Source organism: Phacochoerus africanus, chromosome 2 (assembly GCF_016906955.1).
Source record: "Phacochoerus africanus isolate WHEZ1 chromosome 2, ROS_Pafr_v1, whole genome shotgun sequence".
NCBI lineage: Eukaryota > Metazoa > Chordata > Mammalia > Artiodactyla > Suidae > Phacochoerus > Phacochoerus africanus.
The window spans coordinates 66,405,919-66,431,590 of NC_062545.1; the positions used below are offsets into that span (position 1 = coordinate 66,405,919).

Genomic DNA, 25,672 nt, shown 5'->3' on the forward strand with positions numbered 1-25,672 from the left:
TTATTGGTACAGTCACTGTGGAGAAGAGTATGGAGATTCCTTAAAACACGACATAAAGAACTACTGTTTGACCCAGCAATCCCACTCCTGGGCATATATCTGGAGAAAAACCATAACTCAAAATGATACTTATATCCCAATGTTCACTCAGCACTATTTACAACAGCCAAGACATGGAAGCAACCTAAACATCCATCAACAGAGGACTGGATAAAGAAGATGTGGTATAGGAGCTCCCCTTGTGGCTCAGCAGAAATGAATCCGGCTAGGAACCATGACGTTGCAGGTTCGATCCCTGGCCTCACTTAGTGGGTTGAGGATCCAGCGTTGCTGTGAGCTGTGGTGTAAGTCGCAGACCCGGCTCTGATCTGGCATTGCTGTTCCAGTGGTGTAGGTCAGCAGCTACAGCTCCAACTAGAACCCTAGCCTGGGAACCTCAGTATGCCGTGGGTGAGGCCCTAAAAAGACAAAAAAGACAAAAAAAAAAGTAGAAGATGTGGTACATATATACAATGGACTATCAGCTATAAGAAGAAAGGAAATAATGCCATTTGCAGCAACGTAAATGGACCCAGAAATTACCATACTAAGTGAAGTTAAGTCAGAGAAAGACAAACACCATACGAGATCACTAATATGTGCAATCTAAAAAAGTATGATACAAGGGAACTTGTTCACAAAACAAAAACAGACTCAGAGATTTTGAAACCAGACTTATGGTTACCAAAGAGAAAATGCTGAGGAGAGGGATAAAATGAGAGGTTGGAATTGACATAGACACAGTAAGACACATGGAAAGGATGAGTAATGGGAACCTACTGCATAGCACAGGAAAACCTACTCAATACTCTGTAGTGACTTATATGGGAAAGAATTTGAAAAGGAATGAATACATGTATTATAAATATATAACTGATTCAATTTTCTGTACACCTGAAACTAACACTACCTTGTATAGGAGTATACTATACAACTATACTATACTCCAATAAAAATTTGTAAAAAATTAGATCATTAGTTTGGTAGTCAGAAAGACAAGTTTGAATCTCCATTCTCAGTATCAGTTTCTAGTATAAGAAAATACGATCAAATATTAGCTCAGGGTGATTGTGCTAAAACTTAACTAATTACAAATCTCTTTAAAAAACAATTTACAGGAGTTCCCGTCATGGCTCATTGGAAACAAATCTGACTAGCATCCATGGGGGCGCAGATTCAATCCCTGGCCTCACTCAGTGGGTTAAGGATGCGGTGTTGCCACGAGCTGTGGTGTATGTCACAGATGCGGCTTGGATCCCGAGTTGCTGCGGCTGTGGCATAGGCCGGTGGCTCCAGCTCTGACTGGCTCTCGAATATCCTGCATTTTCTCTGAAAAACTATTCTATTTGCATAGGACCCCACCAAAAAAAGGTGAATAAACCAATTTGATATTAAAGCCAACCAACAGGCAATCAACTAAGAGATAGGATTACAATAAACAATGGGCAGTCTATCCAGTCCTTCGTTACTCAGAAACATTCCCTGATCCAGGAGGCTGGGACCCTAATCCTCTTGTCCCTGAGTAGATCCTAATCCAACATCAGATAATGAAGTTTCTCTCTCTTGGGAATTTAGACTTGGGATTCACCAACAGCCAGTTTCCTTTTTATATCTGTGCAACTGCAACACGCAAACCATGGTGGTCACGTGCTACCAACCAGACAGAGGAGCACAAAAACTATTCAGGCCACAGAGAGATGGACAAAGAAAATCTACAGAGCCAGAGAAACTGGGAAAAAAGGAGACTATTTTTTTTGGATTACTGAGAACCTTCCTGTCCTATATCTCCCTTTATCTGGATTATTAGATTCCTTTTTCTTTATTTAAGCCAGTTTTCATTAATTTCTGTTATTTGTAATCAAATAGCATTAACTAATAAAGGATAATAGTGTTGCGAACGGGTTAAAAAAATAATCTTATGGTAGGAGAGGCAAAAAAAGAGGGGTAGAGAATACACAGAATAGTCAAAAAATCACATTACTCTTAACCACACATTAAAATCTTGGCAAAAATTAATTCCTTCAGTTTGTACCCTCATTTTAAAGTGTATAGGGAGGTGGGGGGATGTGCTTGGGCTGTGGGATGGAAATCCTGTGAAATCAGATTGTTATGATCATTATACAACTACAGATGTGATAAATTCATTTGAGTAATAAAAAATAAAATAAAATAAAATAAAGTGTATAGTGATAAGCACAAGGAAACCTGACCTTTGTTTCTTCTGTCCTGACTGCATCCAGAAGATAATGAAGAAGCTCCTGACTGTCCTGCTGCTGGAGACTTTTAAATCCAGGGGCCCTATGATTTAATAACAAAACAAGAAAGAAAAAAAGATCAATCATTCTATCAACGATATATTCCTACCATACAAAATAACCTTGAGGAGTTCTCATTATAGCTCAGCGATAACGAATCTGACTGGTATCCATAATGATGCAGGTTCGATCCTGGCCTCACTCAATGGGTCGTTGATCCTGCACTGCCGTGAGCTATGATGTAGGTCTCAGACTTGGCTCAGATCCTCCCTTGCTGTGGCTGTGGCATAGGCCAACAGCTGCAGCTCTAATTCGACCCCTAGCCTAGGAACTTCCATATGCCGTAAGTGCAGCCCTAAAGAGCAAAAAACAAACAAAAACACCCCAAAGGAGAGGAGTTCCTGTTGTGGAGCAGCGGAAATGAATTCAACCAGGAACCATGAAGTGACAGGTCCAATCCCTGGCCTCACTCAGTAGGTTAAGGATCTGGTGTTGCCGTGAGCTGTGGTGTAGGCCGGCAGCTGCAGCTCTGATTCGACCCCTAGCCTGGGAACCTGCATATGCCGTGGGTGCAACCCTAAAAAGAAAAAAGAAAAAAAAAAAGGGAGAAATTGTTCCTGCCATGTCTCTGCCTACAGCTCCATGTCAACCATGTACAAGGCATTTACTGCCTTCTAAACCACTGAAGAAAATTTAATAAACCTAGATTTTTTTTCTTTCTTCTTTTACCTAGGACTGGGGAACGAATCATATGATGACTTACAGAATCTCTAATAAAGCCTATCTAAACTACTAATACCAAAATATATTAATTTTAACACCCTTCAAACTTAAAGGATAAAAACAGAAAAATCACCAAATATATGAAAAAAATCCACCCTATTCAAAGGTAGGGAAACAGTAAACATTCACAAGAATTGTACTTTAATAAAAAGTGTTACTATGAGAAAGAGTTGGGAACGCCTAAAAATCTAAAATTTAGGAGGAAAATGTATGATGCATATTCATAAAACAGGGACAGACTGTTAAAAAGAAATTTAAAATAAGAGAGACTTTGTGATGTCTTCTGGGTGAAGATGAATCAGTCTGTTCATAACCCCAAAACTCTCTCTGCTCCAAACATAAGGAAATATAAAAAAGAGAAAACAAACAAACAAAAGGCTTAGGAGTTCCCTGGTGGCTCAGTAGGTTAGAGATACAATGTTGTCACTGCTGTGGTGGGGGTTTGACCCTTGGCCTTGGAACTTCCGCATATCAAAAGTGTGGCCCAAAAGAAAAAAATACCAAAAAAATACCAAAAAAAAAAGTGTGTGTGTGTGTGTGTGTGTGTGTATATATATATCTCCCACAAAGCAAAAATAGAACACAAAATTGTAAGCAGACTGAAAAACAGACTTGATAAGACTCTGGGCCTGAAGGGTAAAGAGAACTAAAAGTATTTCAGACAGAGACCAGAGCCAGGCTCATTGTTTAAGTCTGGCAGATCTTACCAAGAGCAGGGAGAGTAAGCCTTTAGGCAAGTGTTGCCTAAGGCTACAATAGAACACAGACACAACCTGAGGGTGAGATGCGTCTTTTGCAGACTCCTCTCACATCCCCCGAACCAGGACAGCACAGGAACTGAACCATTAAGGAACCTGCATCTCGGAGTTCCCATCATGGTTCAGCAGAAATGAATCTGACGGGCATCCATGAGGACGCAGGTTCGATCCTCAGCCTTACTCAGTGGGTTAAGGATCTGGCATTGCCATGAGCTGTGGTGTAGGTTGCAAACTCGGCTTGGATCCCGAGTTGCTGTGGCTGTGGTGTAGGTCAGCGGCTCCAGCTCTGATTGGACCCCTAGCCTGGGAACCTCCATATGCCCTGGGTGCAGCCCTAAAAGGACAATAGAAAAAAAACAGAAAGAAACCTGCACCTCCAAGTCCAGCAGCCTGGAGGGAGGGGGTGAGGCTATCTTAAAATTTAAAATTTTTAGGCAGAGAGAGAAGGAGGGGTTTGCGGAAGGGAGATGATAGGAGGCAGAGAAGGGGATGAGAGTGTCCAGGAAACAAGCAGGGGTGGAGGAAATGGGAAAAAGCGAAGGGATCAAAGATAGGAACAGAAAAACAACTTCCCTCCAAAGAAGCCTACAATCCAATATTATAAAACACGCAAAGAAATCCAATGTTGAAAACTCACCAACTGAAACAAATTTACTTCACTCCAAATAAATTTTATAAAACTGTCACAAAAACCTAACCATAAATATGTTGGGAAGGTCCAAAAACGTAAAATAAAAGCATACTTCCAATAAAAGCTTAGATGTTAAGAAAAATAGGAAAAAACTAAATGAAAGCATGTACATATAGGATAGCCTGTTAAAAATATTAGAAATAAGAAAATAAAACCACAGATATAAAAATGCAAAAATAAACTCAAACTATATACAGTTGAAGGGTACATTAGTAAATTAGAAAATACACTGAAGAAATACCCATAATACTATATTATACTGAACTCTCTTGTTCTTTTTTTTTTGTCTTTTTGCCATTTTCTTGGGCCACTTTCGCGGCATATGGAGGTTCCCAGGCTAGCGGTGGAATCGGAACTGTAGCCACCAGCCTACGCCAGAGCCACAGCAACGCTGGATCCGAGCCACGTCTACACAGCTCCTGGCAACGCCGGATCGTTAACCCACTGAGCAAGGCCAGGGATCGAACCCGCAACCTCATGGTTCCTAGTCGGGTTCGTTAACCACTGCGCCACGATGGGAACTCCTCTCTCATTCTATCTGGAGAATTTGGTAGCACCCTTAAGGTATATGACACACCACAGAATATCACAAAATTAGGAATATATATATGTATGTAATTTCCTCATGGACAAAACCCAAAGAAAGCTCAGCATATCAGTATTAGTTAGCAACATAAAGAAATAAAGGAAGCAAAAGACAGGCATGAATAAGAATGGAAAAACAATCACTCTACAGCATCTCTAAATCTTGCAAGGAAGAGTTCATGTAAAAACTGGTGACATACAAATAAGATCTGTACCAGAGCTGCTAATTTTGCATTAATGTCAATTCTTTGGTTTTGTCAATGCACTGTTATTATATAAGATATTATCATTGGTGAAAGCCGGATGAAGGGTACACCGAAACTGTACTCTTCTGGTAACCTTTTGTGAGTCTTAAACTATTGCAAATAAGGTATTCAAGGAGGAAATAAACTAATGAAAAAGCCCAGGGAGTTCCCTTTGTGGCTCGGCAGGTTAAGAACTTGACACAGTGTCCATGAGGATATGGGTTTGATCCCTGGCCTCGCTCAATGGGTTAAGGAGCCGGCATTTCAGCAAGCTGCAGCATAGGTTGCATATACAGCTTGGCTCTGGCGTTGCTGTGGCTGTGGTATAGGCCAGCAGCTACAGCTCTGATTTAACCCCTGGCTTGGGAAGTTCCATATGCCACAGATGTGGTCTTAAAAAGGGGCAAAAAAAAAAAAAAAAAAAAAGGCCAGAAGACAGTCGAAGAACTTGCTTCTAACAATTCACCACAAGTGGTCAAAACATCTGACAATCACTATTACAACAAAATCTTCAAGAGATTGGTTCAACTTTCAAAAATCAATCAATGTATACATACAACATGGAAGACTCTCAAAATAATTACTCCACGTGAAAGAAGCCAGATCAAAAAGCCTATAGGGGAGTTCCCGTCGTGGCTCAGTGGTTAACGAATCCGACTAGGAACCATGAGGTTGCGGGTTCAGTCCCTGCCCTTGCTCAGTGGGTTAACGATCCGGCGTTGCCGTGAGCTGTGGTGTAGGTTGCAGACGCGGCTCGGATCCTGCGTTGCTGTGGCTCTGGCGTAGGCCAGTGGCTACAGCTCCGATTGGACCCCTAGCCTGGGAACCTCCATATGCCGCGGGAGCGGCCCAAGAAAAATGGCAAAAAGACAAAAAAAAAAAAAGCCTATAGGTTGCATGATCCATTTATAGTTGACCCTTGAACAATATAAGTTTGAAGAGTGTGGGTCCACTTACAGGCAGATTTTTTTCAGTAAATATGTACTACAGCACTACATGATCCCCAGTTGGCTGAACCCACAAATATATAACCAGGGATCTGGAGAGTGGGTTGCCTGTAAAGTTATATGCAGATCTTTAACTTCAGGGAGGGTTGGTGTCCCTAACCCCTGTGTTGTTCAAGGGTCAAATATACATGGAATCTAAAAAATGCAAACTACAGCACAGTGACAAAAAACAGGTAAATGGTAGCCCTGGGACAGCGCTCAGGGGAAGGAGTCCAAAGAGAGAGATTACAAAGGGGTCCAAGAAAATTTTTAGGGGCCAATGGATACATTCATCATATTGACTGTGGCGTGGTGTTACAAGTGTATACATGTCGTAACTTAACTGGTAGTATACTTTAAATACGTACAGTTTATTATATGTCAAATATATCCACTAAAGCTATTGAGAACATCCATAAATACAATTCACTATTTTGATGGATTAAAAAAAGTGATTATTTTAACAGATGAAGAAGAGCACTTGGTAAAATTTAATACCTATCTTTTCTTCTTAAAAAATGATTAGCACTTATTATCCCATGTTTTCTCTGGGCCGTATGAAAGTTCCTGGACCAGGGATTGAACCCATGGCACAGAGATGATCAAGGCCACTGCAGTGACAACACTGGATCTTTAACCTGCTTCACCACAAGGGAATTCCCCAATACTCAGTAATATCTCTCAAAAAAACTAGGAACGGAAATTTCCTCAACCTGATGAAAGGTTTCTACTACAGCTATTATCATTCTTATGTGTGGAAAACTGAATGCTCTGCCCTTGATATCAGGAACACAGCAAGGATGTTCATTTGACCACTCCACCACTATACTAAAAGTTCTTGTCGATGATATAAGGTAAGAAAAATATATAAGGAGTTCTCCTCATAGCTCAGTGTTTAACGAAGCTGACTACTATCCGTGAGGATGTGGGTTATATCCCTGGTCTTGCTCAGTGGGTTAAGTATTTGGCTTTGCTGTGAGCTGTGGTGTAGGTCGCAGACACAGCTTGGATCCTGTGTTGCTGTGGTTCTGGTGTAGGCTGGTGGCTTCAGCTCTGATTGGACCCCTAGCCTGGGAACCTCCGTATGCCGCGGGAATGGCCCTAGAAAAGGCAAAAAGACAAAAAAAAAAGGAAAGAAAAAGAAAAAGAAAAATATATAAGGAGTTCCCTCGTGGCTCAGTGTTTAACGAACCCAACCAATATTCGTGAGGATGTGGGTTAGATCCCTGGCCTTGCTCAGTGGGTTAAAGATCCGGTGCTGCCATGAGCTGTGGGGTAGGTCACAGACATGGCTCAAATCCCACATTGCTGTGGCACAGGCTGGCAGCTACAGCTCCAATTGAACCCCTAGCCTGGGAACCTCCATATGCTGCAGTGTGGCTCTAAAAAGAAAAAAGAAAAATCTATATAAGAGGATACAGACTGGAAAGGAAGAAAATGGTCTTTGCTTAACAATAACATTGTTTACACAGGAAATCCCAAAAGAATCCACATAAAGCTACTCTAACCAGTAAGTGAACTGAGCGAGGCAGCAAGAAACAAGGTCACTATACCAAAATCAACTGTATTTCTATATATTAGCAATGAACAACTGGAAATTGAAAAAAATCTTAAAGTATCAAATTACAATAACTAGCATTTCAAAAATACATGAAATTCTTAAGATAAATCTAACAAAATGGTGCAGGATCTGTAGGATGAAAACCATAAAACTTTGATGAGGAAAAATCAAGGACCTAAAAAACTGAAAAGGTATATCATAATCATGCACTGGACAACTCAACATTGTTAAGATATCATTTCCCTCCACATTGAGCTACACGTTCAATGTAATCGCAATTAACAAATTAATTCTAAAATTCACATGAAAAAGTAAAGTATCTAGAATAGTTCCAAAAAAAAAAAAAAAGAAAGAAAGTTTGGAGAACTTATACCATCCCATTCCAAGACTGACTATGTATAAAGTTACAGTAATCAAGACAGTACAGTATTGAGGTAAGAACAGAGCAAAGTCCAAAAATATACTCAACGCCTTAGCTTATATCTTCATCAGATTTTAAAATAAATCCCTTTTGTTAATATAGACATATATCTTTTTAAAGTAAACATAATAAAGCAAGAAAATGAAAATTTTAAAATATTTTCAAATCGGAGTTCCTGTCATGGCTCAGCGGTAATGAACCTGACTAGTATCCATGAGGATTCGGGTTTGATCCCTGTCCTTGATCAGTGGGTTAAGGATCCTGTGTTGCCATGAGCTATGGTGTAGGCCAGCAGCTGCAGCTCCAATTCAACCCCTAGTTTGGAACTTACATATGCCATGGGCGAGGCCCTAAAAACAGACCAAAAAAACAAAAAATTAAAATTAATTTTTTTTTTTTAAAAGGCTGCACCTGAAGCATATGGAAATTCCCTGGGGTCGAATCAGAGCTGCAGCTGCAAGCCTACACCACAACCACAGCAATGCCAGATCTGAGCCACATCTGAGATCTACACCGAAGTTCATGGCAATGCCGGATCATTAACCTACTGAGCAAGGCCAGGGGCTGAACCCACATCCTCATGGATACTAGTCAGGTTCTTAACCAGCTGAGCCACAACGGGAACTCCTCAAATTAACATTGTAACCCTATTTATCTTACAGATGTTCTCTCACAAGTACAACGATACACACACACACAAATACACACATATATTTATATGTAAAATCAAATAAGGTATATCTACATGTACTAACACAGAAAGATGTACAAAATACATTAAGAAAGACAAGCACGTTGCAAACTACTAGGCACACAAGAATTTTGTTTTTAAAAATACTGCAACAGCTTGAGAAATTTACTTAAACTCTATATGCCTCAAAGCTCATCTTTAAAAATAAGAAAACTAGGTTAGATGATCTATATAGCACTTCTGGATTTTATAATACTATCACTTCTCACTTTATGGTACTACATCATGGGCTTCTGAGTCAAGACAGACCTCTATCTGAATCTTGCCTTCATCGCTATGAAACAAGGTAAGCTACTCAATTTCTCTGAGTCTCAGTTTCCTTATACATAAAATGGGGATAAACAATCATTTCTTCAGAGTATTATGATATATAATTTCCATAAAGCACACAGCTGCAACTAAACAAATATTAGCTCTTTCTCTTGGTAGTCTAGGCGATAGTAGCCATGTCACAGTAAAAGTCAAACTACTCAAATTAAACGATAAACACAGTGTTTCATAACTCCTGATTATATATAATAAGAATGTAGATGTACCCACTTCTGACAAAGCTGATTAAAAAGAATTTTAGGAGAAAGTGGTCCTTTTTCAGTCTCCTTCATGCTGTGAAGAAACAGGAACAAGGCTGAGGTCAACGGTCCAGGGCTTGAAAGTTCCACCACTAATGGGTCCTTTAAAAACATGATCAACTCTATGTCAGAAATATATAATTTTAAAATAAAATATTATTAAAAACCTAAGAGTTATACTGTTTCAGTGATGACTACACTGCTTCAAGTATATTAAGAAACATTATTCCCTCATTTATAAAATGAATATATAAAAAATGAAAGTAAATACCTTTCCTTGAAAAATACAGGTATTCTCATATTCTCTGACCTTTACTTAATAAAACTTAAGAGTGAAAAACCAATTTTTAGTTGCTTGTAGCTCCCTAAATGTGCTCTTCTAACTAAAGTAAAATTACTCATCTATTTGATATCTGTACATATTCACAAATAATCATAAGTTACATTTATTGCAAAACCCCATATCCTTCTTTTCCCAACATACTTCACTAACAAAATAAGGAATGGGAACTTATGTCACAAAATTGGTACATCATCTCCCTCTTTTAAAGGAAAGAGACATAAAGATTGACTAAAGCAGCTAAAATTGTGTGAAGGATCACTACTCTTCATTCTAGAAATCTCTCCTAAGTTTTATTTTTTCAAATGTTATCCTCACTGGTAACCCCCTCTCCTTGTGGACAATGAATAAAAAGCAGATCCCAAATATATCCTCAGACATTATAGAATGTTACCTTCTAAGACAACTATCATATATGTTATCTCATTCACATATTCATGAAATACATGTTACATACCAACTATCCTTAAAAATCCACCATCTGGCTGAGTAAGTAAATAACCTCAGTTTTCAAAAGTATATTTAAATTTTGAAAATAAAAGTTTGTTGATGAGAATTCAATTAACAATGGCTCTCACTAAGATATTAACAAAAGCCAAATGTAAAAAGAGTGCATATTGTATAATTTCATTTATATATGATATTAAGACAAATAAAACTATTCTTTCCTTTAGAAACGAGGTTATCCTTGTAGGGAGGGAGGCAGGGGATGGAAGGCAACCTGAAGGGGCTTCTAGCTGCTGGCAATGTTTCTTGCATAAAATATTCATTCATTTCAGTTCAGTGTATTTAGCTTGTGAAAATTCATCAGCTATAAATTTATGACGTACACTTCCCTGTGTGAATACCTTAATAAAAAGTTCTTAAGAAATAAGCACACTATTGATATTCATATAAACAAACTGAATCCAGCAACATATAAGAAGAATAATACATCATATTGTTATAAGTGGGGTTTGTCCCAGGAATACAAGATAGGTTTAACATCTGAAAAAAACCAATGTAATTTACCACATTAATGGAAAATAAAGAAAAGCTATATGATAATCTCAGTAGATGCAGAATAAGTATTTGACAAAATTCAATACCCATTCCTAAAAAAAAAATTTAAAAAAGGAATTTCTGTGGTGGTGCAGAGGAAATGAATCGAACTAGGAACCATGAGGTTTCGGGTTCGATCCCTGGCCTTGCTCAGTGGGTTAAGGATCCGGCGTTGCCATGAGCTGTGGTGTAGGTTGCAGATGCGGCTTGGATCCCGAGTCACTGTGGCTCTGGCATAGGCCATCAGCTACAGCTCCAACTCGACCCCTAGCCTAGGAACCTCCATATGCCGCACGAGCAGCCCAAGAAATGGCAAAAAAACACACACAGAAAAAAAATAAAAAGAACACCTTTGGAAAAACCTACAGTTAAGTTCACTTTTCTTTTCTTTTTTTGGTGGTGCAGTTTCTAATCTTAAATCCTTTTTATTTTTCTTTCTTTCTTGCTTCTTTTTTGGTTGCCCTGTGGCATATGGAGTTTCCAGGTCAGGGATCAGATCCAAGCCAGAGTTTTGACATAAGCTGCAACTACAGCAATGCCAGATTCATAACCCACTGTGCTAGGTCAGGGATTGAACCTGAGTCCCAGTGCTCCCAAGATGTTGCCAATCCCCCTGTGCCACAGTGGGAACTCCTTTTTTCTTTTTATTAAAGTATAGTTGATGAACAGCATTGTATATGTTACCAGTACACAATATAGTGATTCATAATTGTTAAAGGTTTTACTCCACTTATAGTTATTTTAAAACACTGGCTATATTCCCCATGTTGTACAATATATCCCTGCAGCTTATTTTATACCTACCCTTAATAATAGTGAGAGACTGAGTGTTCTCCCCCTAATTTGGGGATAAAGGCAAGGAATACACGCTCTCATAACTTCTATTCTACATGTTATGGGTGGTTCAAGCCAGCACAATAAGGTAAGGAAAAGAAAGAAAAGGCGGACAGATCACAAAGGACAAAATAAAACTGGTGATTGAAACAATAGTGATCTACATTGATAATCTCACAGCTCAGGTCAACTGTATGTCCTAAAAACCTAAGACCTAAAACTGAAATTTTCCCTTTAGAATGACACAAACCTACAGTGACCAGCTATAATATTTTATTGCCATTCGGTAATTTCACAGCTCCACATGTGAAATACTTAAACCTAACATTCAATCACATTTAATAAGAAATCTCTTCAAATGACTACCATTAACTTCCATTCGGTTGTCTTCACTATCTCACTACACTTTAGAAAAGGGCATTGGGATCCACCATAAAAATCTTAAGAGGCTTTATAAGACTGTCTTTTAACAAAAAAATACAACAATACTGTCTTCCAAAATTGTCTCTTTGGTGGGAGTTCCTGTTGTGGCTCAGCGGTAACAAACCCAACTAGTATCCATGAAGAGGTGGATTTGATCTCTGGCTTTGTTCAGTGGTTTCAGGATCTGGCATTGCTGTCGCTGTGGTGTAGGCCGGCAGCTGCAGCTCCGGATTCGACCCCTTGCCTGGGAATCTCCATATGCCTCGGGTGCAGCCCTAAAAAGCAAAAAAAAAAAAAAAAAAAAAAAAAAAAAAAAAAAAAAAAAGCAAAAAAAAAAGAAAGAAAGAAAAAGAAAAGAAAGTGGGGGTAATTCTATGACGAGGTATCTCAATAAAGGAAGACTAGAATGAGGATAAAGCTGTAACTAGTGAAAAAAAAAGTCACGGTGACTCATTTTGGCCAAGAGAGGGTGTTTGGGATTTTTCTAAGTGGTAGAGTAACCTTATTTTGTTTGTGTTTAGACAAAATTATGAAGTGGCCTTGCTTTGTCTCATTTTAACAGTCTTGGCGTCACCTAGCCTGAGGCTGTTAGTCTATGAGACTGTCTTAATAACATGGGCCAACTGTGGGTTTAGGTTTGCTCCTAAATATCAGAGGCTGCTTTTTTTTTTTCTTCTTCTTCTTCTTCTTTTCTCATTAGTTTAAAACCCAATATCAAACTAGGTTCCAAAAAACCCTTTAGATGGTCACTATAAAAATTAAATCTACATTTAAAGAACGAAAATGTTATATTTAAGCAAATATCACCAGTAATCACAAAACAGGAGTCCTAGACATTTTCCTCAACAAAAGTCAAACTCCTTTTGTCTTTTCTAGTATGTCTGTTTGAAAGCTGCCTCAACATATTTCTTGTGTTATTTGACCCATGATATATTTGAACCATAACACATCTTAAAGCTATGATTATAGAAATTTTAAGTCTAATTGTTTTTCACAAAATGTTTTTGAATTGAGTTTTCAAAATTTCTGGCTACCACCTCAATTGATAGTTCTGAAAAACAGGAGAGGTAGGTTTTGGCAACATCACTGGTTCATGTGAAAAAAAGCTACTTGCTATCCAAAAAATTATACTTCTCACCAGTTGAGAGTCTAAGGAAGGAACAATCCTGAGTTTCACACCATGTTCTTTGATCTCATTCATCAGTTCAGTAAGAATGTAAGACTGTGCCAAATTCTGAAAGAAAACAAAAGTAACATCTTCTGATTCAGTTATAATTCTGATTTTACAGAACATTCTCTCAAAAAGTTTCAAATATCATCTGGCGTAGCAAAAATATTTTTAATTGAATACATTTTACATTTACCAAATGTCACTATTACTGACAGCTAAAATACAGAGAGCTTTCAGAAGCTGGTGGAAAAAGAAGGTGTGTATATGTATATGACACTAGCTAAAGATAGCCTAAAACAAAAAGAAATCAGACAAACTTCAAGATGAACATTTAGCAGTCATCTGACAGTCTATAGGCATGCCAATAAACCAATTAATTAAAATAACCTTTTACATTTCACAAAGCTTTTTTATGGCTCTTACCTGCATGACTGCATTAAAAAAGCATGTATTTCCTAAATTCGTAATTCCTTTTACAGATGTTACATTGCTGTTTTTTCTTCCCTTATTCTTTTCACCTGTTTCATATTTTTCTTCACAAAGTTTTATGATTCTAGAAAATGCATCTAAGTTAGAGGAAACATAATGGACATGAGATTTAAAATTAAATACATATTGTTTGACATCATATAAATGCATTATTAAAAATTAAATATGATTTTTCTTTGCATCGACATTCCTGAAGGGCAAAAATACAAACAAAAATAAGTGCCTCCAGTTTGGATCTTTTTGCTAAAGCAATTAAATTCATCTTAATATACACATTTGTGCCTCAAACCCCAAAGTAGAATAAATTCCATGTGAATTTAAAAATAAAATATTGGAATTCGCATTGTCTCTCAGCGGTAATGAACCCAACCAATAAACATGAGGACTAGGGTTGAATCAGTGGGTTAAGGATCTGGTGTTGCTGTGAGTTGTGGCATAGGTCGCAGATGCAACTCAGATCTGGCTTTGCTGTGGCTGTGGTGTAGGCCGGCAGCTACAGCTCCGATTGGACCCCTAGCCTGGGAACTTCCACATGCCACACCTGTGGCCCTAAAAAGCAAAAAATAAAAATAAAAAAATTCAATGTAAGAGTTCTCTTGTGGCGAGGAGGTTTAAGGATCTGGTGTGATCACTGCAATGGCTTGGGTCACTGCTTTGGCACAGGTTCGATCCCCAACCGGGAACGTCCACATGTCACAGATGCAGCCAAAAAAAAAAAAAACCCCAAAACCCCAAACAACAACAACTTCAATATAGATGAAAACTTACAAGACTAAACAGTAAATGTAGTTGAATTTTAGCTTTCTGTGAATCCAATGAGTTCTTAGGAGGAAATAAGACATCCCTTCCCCGCCCTTCTGTACAAGAACATTATGGGAGACGAAAAGCAGTGGAGATGGCCCTGTTCTCAGGGACAGGAGCAGGAAACAAACACCATAAAGAGAAACTTTAGTCTCAGGTAGGCAGACTGATGTCATGCATATCCTGTTGGTTTGAATAAGGTCTGACTTGGCACCTGGGACTTTTGCCAAAGAAAAAGCATCTAGATATAGGGCTTTAGGATCAATCAAGGGGATTATTAACACATTTTATCATACGGTTTTCATAAGGATTAAATGAGCCAAATTTGCTTTGCAAAGCACCTGGCAGCAATCTGTGCCAAAATTATTTGTGCCAAAATCCTTATCTTCATGAGGCATCCTTCATGTTCATTGATTATCTGCTCTTTTTTCTCTTTAATAAATTCCTGTATTTTCTGGATTTTTCCAAGTTTATCTAATTTATCTAATTGATAATTTTATCTAAGTTTATCTAAGTTTATTTCTAATTGAATTTTCTGAATTGCTACTCTGAATTTTATCTTTTATACTGACCTTCTGGTTTTCATGATCTTGGCTTTTTCTCCTAACATGTGGAAACATGATTGAGAAAAATAAATTGGTTTTGCAGATGTTTCTTTCACTAAGCAAATCTATTACAAGGAAGATTCTTTCAAGTCTTAACTTTTATCCTGTGATGCACTGTTTCATTATAAACTCCATTACCCTTTTTTTCACCTTTATTCTTATTTGTTATTCTTTAAACATTATTGATTGTTACTGGCTGTCATCCAGATAACGAAGAGTTGTTTTTAGCTGCCAACCCTAGAATTCTGAGTTAACACAGAAAGGAACTAGCAAAATAGATCTCTTCTTTCCTCCAGGCATTAAAATAAGTGATAAGAATTAAACTGCAAGGAGTTCCCTGGTGGCCTACGGGTTAGGATTCAGTGGTTTCAGTGCTGTGGCACAGGTTCAATCCCTGGTCTGGGAACTCATATCAAGCCACTGCACATCGCAGAAAGAAAAAAAAAAAAAAATTGAAACACCATACTAGAGCTTCAGGGCAAAGGCTGGTACAATCAATGGAGAAGGTCAGAGAAGTGTAGAGGCCAGGTATAGAGAAAAGGAGAAGGAAAAGGCCAGACAATATTCAAACCTGCAAGGGAATGGAAAAGCAAACGAAAAAGCCAGCCAGAGCTTAAGAAGCACTACACAAACAAAAGGAAGCCTCATACCGATCCTGGCTGGGTTTGCAAATGAGAGCAGTCCACCTCTTAATTATATCTGAGATTCTAACTAAAGCCCAGAATTAGCAGGTTTCAGGCTCTCATTAGAGCTGTTGCCACTAGATGGTTTCATAGTGCTTTTTAAAAGATTTAAGATGAAAGAGTAATTAAATCCAAACAGTGCTCCATCTTTCAGGGCAAGGCTGTTACTCTGATTTTACATTTACAAAACTGTCTCCAACAGGTTAAGTAATTTGCCCAAGGTTATAATGATAACCTTTTAATTATAAATCTACTGTTATTTTGCCAGGTAATTTCTCTTCAGTGATTTATGCACAACCAGAATTACAAAAAATAGTAGGCAAGGTTCTTACAGATTTGAGTCAAACAAATATGACTCCTCAGAAGTGTTTCCTTTAGTTAACATTCTTATTAAATGTTGCCATAATATTTTTTAGCTTATTAATATGAAAACAGAGTGGTTGGAATAAACCACACAGATTAGATTAACTATATAGATTATATTAACTATATACATAAAAATATCTATGTAAATATATACTTATTATTTGCCTGGGCAAACACTTCCAGAAATAAATTATATTTTAATATTATAAGACCAAATAGCATTTTTAAAACTATAACACACAAATGATTTATATATCTGTGTACTACATTTACCCATCAGTTTTCAAAACATCTGGGATAGCATCCTAAAGTAAACAATGTTCATAAGACCATCTGGTCAAAACTGCAGGCAAAAAAAAAAGCATAAACATATGGAAAAACAGATTTTACCCTTCCCTTCAGCAGTAAGGGATGACAAATGTCAAACCTAGATATATCCACGCTTCACTGTGCGATGCTTTTCAGCACCACCTGGCTCTCCATGCAGAGCCACCAAATATGGACAGCACTGCCAGAAAGAACATATCCACAGGGCAATGGCAATAAAAATAGTTTATTTCATGGTTAAATAGCCACTTCACACAAGTGGCAAGAGTCTGTTGACTTTTACATTAAGTCTGTGAGAACAAATTCAAAATTAATTATGCTATTAGACTTGAATATTAAATAGATCAGATAATATAACTAGAAAACAGAATTCCATTTTCTAAGAACTATTTACATGTATTTCAACTGCAAGTTTTTCCTTTTACTAAGTACCACATTTATAAATAAGAATCCAAATTCAATTGACTTATCAAATGTCTACTGAGTGACAGGCACTATATGAACCAATATCTGTAATTATTTATATTTAAATGCTTATGATTTATGTCCAGAGTATAAGGAATGAACATATAGTGAACAACATAGAGATATTAAGTCTTAAATTCATGATAACATCCTGGTAAAACTTTTAGAAACTAAGCATTCATGTACATTTGCTAAGAAACTGTCAGCTAAGAGTTTAAGATCCTAGTTTATTTAAAACAAGGGTGTCTGAATCAGTCTCTCAATTATTTGACCTACAAGCAGGTATGCATTTTAATAAAAAGCAATTCATTACTTCTAATGAAGAATAATTACTGATCATTTTGTTTTGGGAGACAATAAAGCTTTCTCAACCCGGTAGTGATTTCAGACCATATTCACTTAAAGAACTCTTCCTTTATAACACAGAATGAATGTACTAAGGACTGAGATTCAAGATATTTTGATGAATGAGACAATTAAAGGAACAAGGCTGGAGTTCCTGTCGTGGTGCAGTGGTTAACGAATCCGACTAGGAACCATGAGGTTTCGGGTTCGATCCCTGCCCTTGCTCAGTGGGTTAAGGACCCAGCGTTGCGTGAGCTGTTGTGTAGGTCACAGACGCGGCTCGGATCCTGTGTTGCCGGGGCTCGGGCGTAGGCCAGCAGCTACAGCTCCGATTCGACCCCTAGCCTGGGAAACTCCATATGCCGCAGGAGCGGCCCTCAAAAAGGCAAAAAGCCAAAAAAAAAAAAAAAAAAGAACAAAGCTGCTACAACAATAACAAAAAAGACAAATGACCCAAAATTTGAATCATTTGTTTTCCTCAAGTTTTGCTTGAATCCATGAAATGCCCATAATTATGAAGAATCATCACGGAATTTCTGGGTTAGAAGGTTATTTTATTAATGACACATATATTTATCAATGATACATATATCCAATATATTAGGTATATATTATCTATTATTACATCACCTTATATTATTACATTATTATCTATTATTACTTACCTCCTTCTTCATATTACCAACACTGCCATCAGGTATTACACTTATTTAACAATATAACATAGATACCCACGAGAATGCAAAGAACATGAAGAGAAAACTTCAGGCATTTTAGATTAAAAAGTTTTAAAGGTCTTTCATAGATATCTCTGTCATTTACTTTTATTTATTTATTTATTTATTTTGCTTTTTAGGGCCACACCCACAGCATATGGAGGTTCCCAGGCTAGAGTCTAATCAGAACTATAGCCGCCAGCCAACACCACAGCAACGCCAGATCTGAACCATTTCTTCGACCTACACCACAGCTCACAGCAACGCTGGATCCTTAACCCACTGAGCGAGGCCTGGGATCGAACCTGCAACTTCATGGTTCCTAGTCGGATTTGTTTCCACTGCGCCACAACAGGAACTCCTCTCTCGTTTACCTTTAGGCCTGTAATCTGAGTACTCAAAGAGTTGCCAGTTAATTGAGTAGACCTGATAGGCTTTGTACATACCTCTCAGGTTTGGCAAGACAGAAAATTCGCTGAAGCACCAGCAAAACAAAACAAACAAAAATTGTTTTCAACAATTTGGCTAAGACTATCTAAAAAATAACCTTAAGTACCTCAAATTTTTCTACCACAAAAATGATTCCAGGGAGTTCCCAGTGTGGCTCAGCAGACATGAATTTGACTAGGATCCATGAGGACACGGGTTCAAACCCTGGCCTCGCTCAGTGGGTTAAGGATCTGCTGTCACCGTCAGCTGTGGTGTAGGTTGCAGATGTGGCTTGGATCTGGCATTGCTGAGGCTGTGGCATAGGCTGGGGGCTACAGCTCCAATTCGGCCCCTAGTCTGGGAACCTCCATGTGTCTCGGGCACAGTCCTAAAAAAAAGATTCCAACACAAAGATCCTCTAACTATTTTTTTAAACCAAGTTTAAAGACATTAAATTATAAATTTAAAAAGCTCTGAACATACCAGAAACTTGTGGGTGAATATCTTTATAATCTTGGAGTACAAAAAGACTTTCAAATCATAACCCCCAAAGGCAAAAAACCATTGCAGAAAAGACTGATAGACTTGGCAGCGATGCCACTGAAAACTTCATTACTGCCAAAAACAAAAACAAAAAAACCTAAAGACTACAAACAAAACAAAGTTAAATATGGAAAAATGACTACTCTTATAATTTTTCTGGAGGGCAGCTTAGCAAAAGTAATCAAAATTTAAGATGTGTTTATAAAATGGTCAGAAATTCCAAAAAACTTAACCTACAGAAATAAAAGAGCAAGTACACAGAGATGCAGCTTTGCTCACCAAAGGAGAAAATTGGAAACAGCCAATAGTGGATTTGCTGCCAAGTAATACTGAATGTCTGTTTTCTCAAAGGTATAAATACTTGTGACTTGCCTTGGTTAAACCAGAAGTGGAACACCAGTGCACCCTGAGTTTCCCATAAGCACTGGGAAGCCAAACTTATTTTGCAGTTTGCTTATTTAAAGAAAGAGTCTGAGAGCATCATCTCCTCTGATAATTTTCCCCATTGTAAAGATGATGATCAAACGAAGGCACCAGCTAGTTATAAAGAGCAGATTTAGGAGTTCTGTCATGGCTCAGTGGTTTACCCAACTAGGAACCATGAGGTTGAGGGTTCAATTCCTGGCCTTGCTCAATGGGTTAAGGATCCGGCATTGCTGTGAGCTGTGGTGGAGGCCGCAGACTCGGCTTGGATCCCGACTTGCTGTAGCTCTGGCATAGGCTGGCAGCTACAGCTCCCAGACCTCTAGCCTGGGAACCTCCACTCGATGCTTCGGGTGCGGCCCTAGAAAAGACAAAAAGTCCAAAAAAAAAAGAGCAGATTCAAACCCAGGCAGTCTGGTTTCAGAATCCACATACTTAACCATTATGAACTGCTCTCCATCTATATAACGAAGGATGACAATGTTTAATAAATATGATAATCTAAGACAGTAATGAAGTGCTAGTTGTGATTCAAAAGAAAAGACCACTACTCTCAAGCAAAAGCTAGATGAGATCAATTGCTGGATGTCTTTGGTGTGTGAATTTATAGCTTTCTTAAAATTTACAGCAGCCCTTTTCAGAGCATTCCTCGAAAAAGTTAAGTCCTAATGCCCAAGGTACCCAATGTTTGCAATTAACCTCTTTCTATATGTCCAGAAGTTAGCGCTGTTTCGGGGATAACTGAGAAAACAGTCATTCGAATAATTCTCTATGTTCTATAGTTTGGACGAGGAACCCCAGATTTAAATCCTTTTATGGAACAAGTTTTTTTTTTTTTTTTTTTCTGGTCTTTTTGTCTTTTTCCAGGGCTGCACCTGCGGCATATGGAGGTTCCTAGGTTAGGGGTCCAATCAGTGCTGTAGCTGCCAGCCTATGCCAGAGCCACAGCAACCTACACATCTGCAACCGCGTCTGCAACCTACACCACAGCTCACGGCAACTCTGGATCCTTAACCCACTGAGTGAGGCCAGGGATCGAACCCTCAACCTCATGGATCCTAATCAGATTCGTTAACCACTGAGCCACGAAGGGAACTCCCACAAGTTGTTTTTTAAATGTTCAACATTTTTTTGTTCCTAACCCCTTTTGCCTAGGGAAATAACTATTTTTTAGTATTAATTTTTGAAAATGCGAATTTTAGGAATATGATTATCACTTCAGAGTAGAACAGAATGTATTACTTTATAATAAATTCAAAGTATTATATTACAAATTGTAACTGTAAAAGGATGATATTATTTATACTCTGATATCTTATTTCAGATCTCAAATGTACTGTTTATTTTCTTATTTCAAAAAAAGACACAGCAAACTTAATAAAACCAAAAGAACCAACATAACACGTCTTTTTATACCAAGAGTATAAGCTTAATGTATTTAACAGAATACAATATTTTATGCTCTAAGTTCTTTGAAAATGGCATCCCACTAATATTAAACTTATGAGCCAAATGTATTGCTTTAGAAAAGAATGTGAGATTTGTTAATCAATCTGTCTGGTTCACAAGCAGCAAGCCAATATTCAATGATATAATTTTAGTGGGAATTCCTATAAGCGCTTGTAGAATACTTATGTAACATTTACAAGACTACTAGAATGAGAAAAAAGCCCTTCAGAGAATATTGGCCCCCTTTTAACAATACATATTTATGATTGGGTCTCAAAGGAAAGTTTTCTTGCTCTTTTTTCAATCTTGTGTCACATATGACCTTCTCATGATATGGGGATTTTATTTGTTGTTTTTAGTCTTCTGGTATGTGTTTGAAGGGGAGGCGGTGGAGAGTTTGAGGGTTTTTTTTTCTGATTTTCTTTTGTTTTTTAAGCAAAGCCTAGCATCAGATGTGAAACCTACACAGCTGTAAGCATTCTTCTGGGAACCAGCACTAGGGTTCCCTCAACTGCTTAATGCAATTACCTAAACCAGTCATGTAGTATTAATGTAATTTGCCCCTTTCTACAGCTGAAAAGAAGTTTAATCTTTAAAGAATAAAAAGAAAAACCTTGCCATCTGACTACTCTTCTATCTTGGAACCAAATAATAATTACCTCACTTGTTTGTTCTCAAAATTCCAATAAATCCAGGCCTTAGAAATCTTTATTTGGTCATATAATAAAATGATATTGTCATATGAATGGGCAAGTATTCATACTCAAGCATTCCTCTCTATCTCCATACTACAGTCCGTTGATATTTCTAAAATACAAAACTGATCCTCCACGTCTCCACTTAACACCTATAAGTGGTTCTTCACTGCCTGCAGGATAAATTTTAAACTTGCAAGGCCCTTCAATAGCTATTTCTACTTACCTCTAGATTCTCACTTGTCACCATGGCCCAACATCACAAAACTCAACCCTGCATGTTATCAAGATCCCTCTTCAAAGAGCCGTCTCCTCTGCCTGGAGCATATTCCCACCCCTTCCCTCTCTGCCTAGCTAATATCTAGATATCCTTCAGCTCCCAGCTTAGAAATCTCTTCCTCTAAATAAAAAATTTAGGTTAGGTTACATACTCCTCCAAAGTGTTCTTACAGTCTATATGCTTGCTCTATCATGGCACTGTTTAAACAGTAATCATAATTAGGATCTGACAATATCCCTCACTGACCAAAAGATCAATAACGGCAGGAACTGAGAACTAGATATGTCTTATTCACTACTGTATGTCCGATATCGAGCATAGAGTCTAGCCCAAGGTAGAAATTCAAATGTATTAAAAGAATGAATGAATAAAATAAAACAATCTGATAATATTCAGGGGTGTTTTGTTGAAAATGCAAAGCTTATCTACTTAGTAAAAACTGGTAACATGCTAGTTCAGTTCAATAAAGCAAGAATTTACTGCCTCGTTATATGAGAATCAAAAAGAATGTAAGCCAGGAGTTCCCGTCGTGGCTCAGTGGTTAACGAATCCGACTAGGAACCATGAGGTTGCGGGTTCAGTCCCTGCCCTTGCTCAGTGGGTTGAGGATCCGGCGTTGCCGTGAGCTGTGGTGTAGGTTGCAGACGCGGCTCGGATCCCGAGTTGCTGTGGCTCTGGCGTAGGCCGGCGTCAACAGCTCCGATTCGACCCCTAGCCTGGGAACCTCCATATGCCGCGGGAGCCGCCCAAAGAAATAGCAAAAGACAAAAGACAAAAAAAAAAGAATGTAAGCCAGAGTGCAATCCTCAAGGCATGAACAGTTTTATAAATAAGACACGTAGACACATAAAAGCTAAACACCACAAAACTGAATGTTAAGATTCCACAGTATGCTTCAGAGAAGAGATACAGCAAAGGATTGGGAAAGTGTCATTGAAGTAGGATTTGAGCTTAGTCTTAGGGCAAGTAAGAACAAAGACAGAAACTATTAAGACAGAAATGTGCTGGCTAGTTCAGCAGTCCTGAAAGTGGATCTGAAGACAAACCCTTCCTTTCAGGTGTCTTTAAGGGCAAAGGTATTTTCATAATAAGCCTAAGATGTTACTACTATTATTATTTTTTTACTTTCACTCATTCTCAATTATACAAAGCTGTTTCCCAGAGGCTACAGGCCATGTGACATCAGAACACACTGAATGCAGAAGAAGGTATGAGAATCCAGCTATTTCTATTAAAGAGATATATAAAAAATGTAAAACAATGCCACTCATTATAAGTTTGGATTGTTTTGGAAAAGTGTTATTTGTGTTAACATGTCATGAAATTATTACTATTCTTCAGTAGATTAATAAATATTCTAATTTTCGTTTTAATTTCTAAAATGATAAATATTGATAGATACGCTCTACTTAACCAAAGCTCCTTAAGTCCTCAATAATTTTTTAAGAGTCCTAAAGGCTACTGGGAACAAAAGTTGAGATTCACCAAGCAGGGAAGCTGAAGTAGACGTATGAGACATGAAATCAGCCCAGGTATTGTAGAACTTAAAAACATGTTTAAGTTCATTTAATACAGGCTTTCCTCTCATTAGTTATTTTTACTTACCGCAAAATACAATAGGGCTCCTTTTAAACCATTCTTATTCTCTAACCTGAACACAATATATACAGTTTCACAGTCTTTTTGAATTACCAGACACAGACATGCTCACAATTATCATTTAAAATAGCTACATAACCATATCCAGCATTCTTACAAACCTCAATAGCAACTTGCGTATTTGATTTGTAAAGTATTTTATAGAAATACTCTATATTCCCCCAAACTTACTTTTAGAATACCAAGGAATCTTTTTTTAAATTAAACTTGCCTGAGAGCTGCTGTAGCCTGGAATGCAAAGAAAATAACATTTTGCCCCAGAATTTCTGGAAACCCTGAATTCAGAACTACATCTCTCCCGAAACTTTAAAGGCTCTAGACCCTCTCAAACACCTTCAAGAACCTGTTGCGCACTGATCCAGGTGCTACCCATGGTTGCAAAAACACAATTAAAGCTTGCATTGGTGCTTCCTTCCCACCACCTGAAAGGATTTCTTCCCTCCTCTCTCTCCAACTCTCCAAAGTTCATCCTTTAATGGTCAGCATGGAAGCCAGCTCATCCTGATTCCTTTGAGTCCCTTCAAGTGAACACTGCATCCCTCTCTGAATATGTGAAGGACTCTGCTTGAATATCACTCAAGATGCAAAATTCTATTCAGCTTACACCATTCTTTTTTTCAATCTCACACCTTTTTAAAACTTTTTTAGGAAAGGGCTTAATCACTTTCTATTCCCTGGAGCAAGAGGGAGAAGGTGCTGAGGAAAAGGAGGCTCAGACACATCAATTTGTCCTAGGTCACAGAGCTAGTGACTGAATGAATCAAATGTGAAAGCCAGACCCTGCCCGCATCTCCACTCCTCCAACTCAAGGCTTATGTTTCTTCTCTCATAGCATTCCAGGTTCCCACCTTATATCCTTGTGATAATAAATATTCAAGAAACCTGTAAAACTGAATGGAACCAGACCAGCTTTGCTCTTCAAGGAACCTCCAATGTATAAAGTCTAGGAAAAAAAATCCAAAAGTACAATCCTACTTTTGCCACCCTTGGCATCATCTCCCTACATTTCTTCTCTTGGCCAATGAAACTAATTCGCACCTTTCAGGAGACAGCATTAAGACTGACATCTGTAAGTATTAAATGTCTACAACCACCATATTCTCCAATGAATGAGTGATAAAATTAGTCACTTCTTTTGCTGTCCAAGAACCCACGTTTACCTTCTGTAGTTCCTCCTCCAATTTTTTCACTATGACTGTCTCAGAGCAATAGCTAACAAAAACAGTTATACAGTGGGCTAGAAAAAAATACAGCAAGTTCCCATCATGACTCAGTGGTTAACAAATCCAACTAGGAACCATGAGGTTGAGGGTTCAATCCCTGGCTCAGTGGGTTAAGGATCCAGCGTTGCCATGAGCTGTGGTGTAGGTCGCAGACTCGGCTCGGATCCTGCGTTGCTATGGCTCTGGTGTAGGCCGGTGGCTAGAGCTCCAATTAGACACCTAACCTGGGAACCTCCATATGCCTCGGGAGCGGCCCTAGAAAAGGCAAAAAGACAAAAAATAAAAATAAAAAATAAGAAAATATAGCTGAAGGAGTTCCTGCCGTGGTGCAATGGGATCAGTGGCGTCTGAGGAGTGCTGGGACACAGGTTCCATCCCCAGCCAGCACAGTGGGTTAAGGAGCCGCCCAACTGCAGCTTAGGTCGCAAGTGCTTGGATCTGATCCCCGGCCCAGGAACTCTATATGCCGCAGGGTGGCCAAAAAAGAAACAACACCGAAAAAGAAAATACAGCTGAAAACTATATTTTTACCTAATTTTTCAGTTTCTGATTACATCTCTAAGCAGTTCAATTCCTTCTCCAAAGGCATTTCAAAATTATCATGGCCATTTATTCCCACTCAACTGGTTAATCAAAATCCTGAGGCTTGTCCTTGATTCCTCCTACTCTCCCTCACTCATTACACCTAAATTATCAGTTCACCAGTACCTATACTCATCTC

General features: G+C 38.2%; 1 protein-coding gene across 6 annotated transcripts in view; it reads right to left on the reverse strand.

Annotated features, from left to right (window-relative positions):
- The window catches only part of USP45 (ubiquitin specific peptidase 45), a 62,279-nt gene that overhangs the window by 19,238 nt on the left and 17,369 nt on the right, over positions 1–25,672 (reverse strand). For all 6 annotated transcript variants that reach the window (XM_047761492.1, XM_047761503.1, XM_047761485.1 and 3 more), the window contains 4 exons: positions 13,877–14,019; positions 13,421–13,516; positions 9,616–9,746; positions 2,250–2,337 (listed from right to left, as the gene is read on the reverse strand). In XM_047761492.1, coding sequence (XP_047617448.1) covers positions 2,250–2,337; positions 9,616–9,746; positions 13,421–13,516; positions 13,877–14,019 — 458 coding nt within the window. The remainder of the gene's footprint in view (positions 1–2,249; positions 2,338–9,615; positions 9,747–13,420; positions 13,517–13,876; positions 14,020–25,672) is intronic.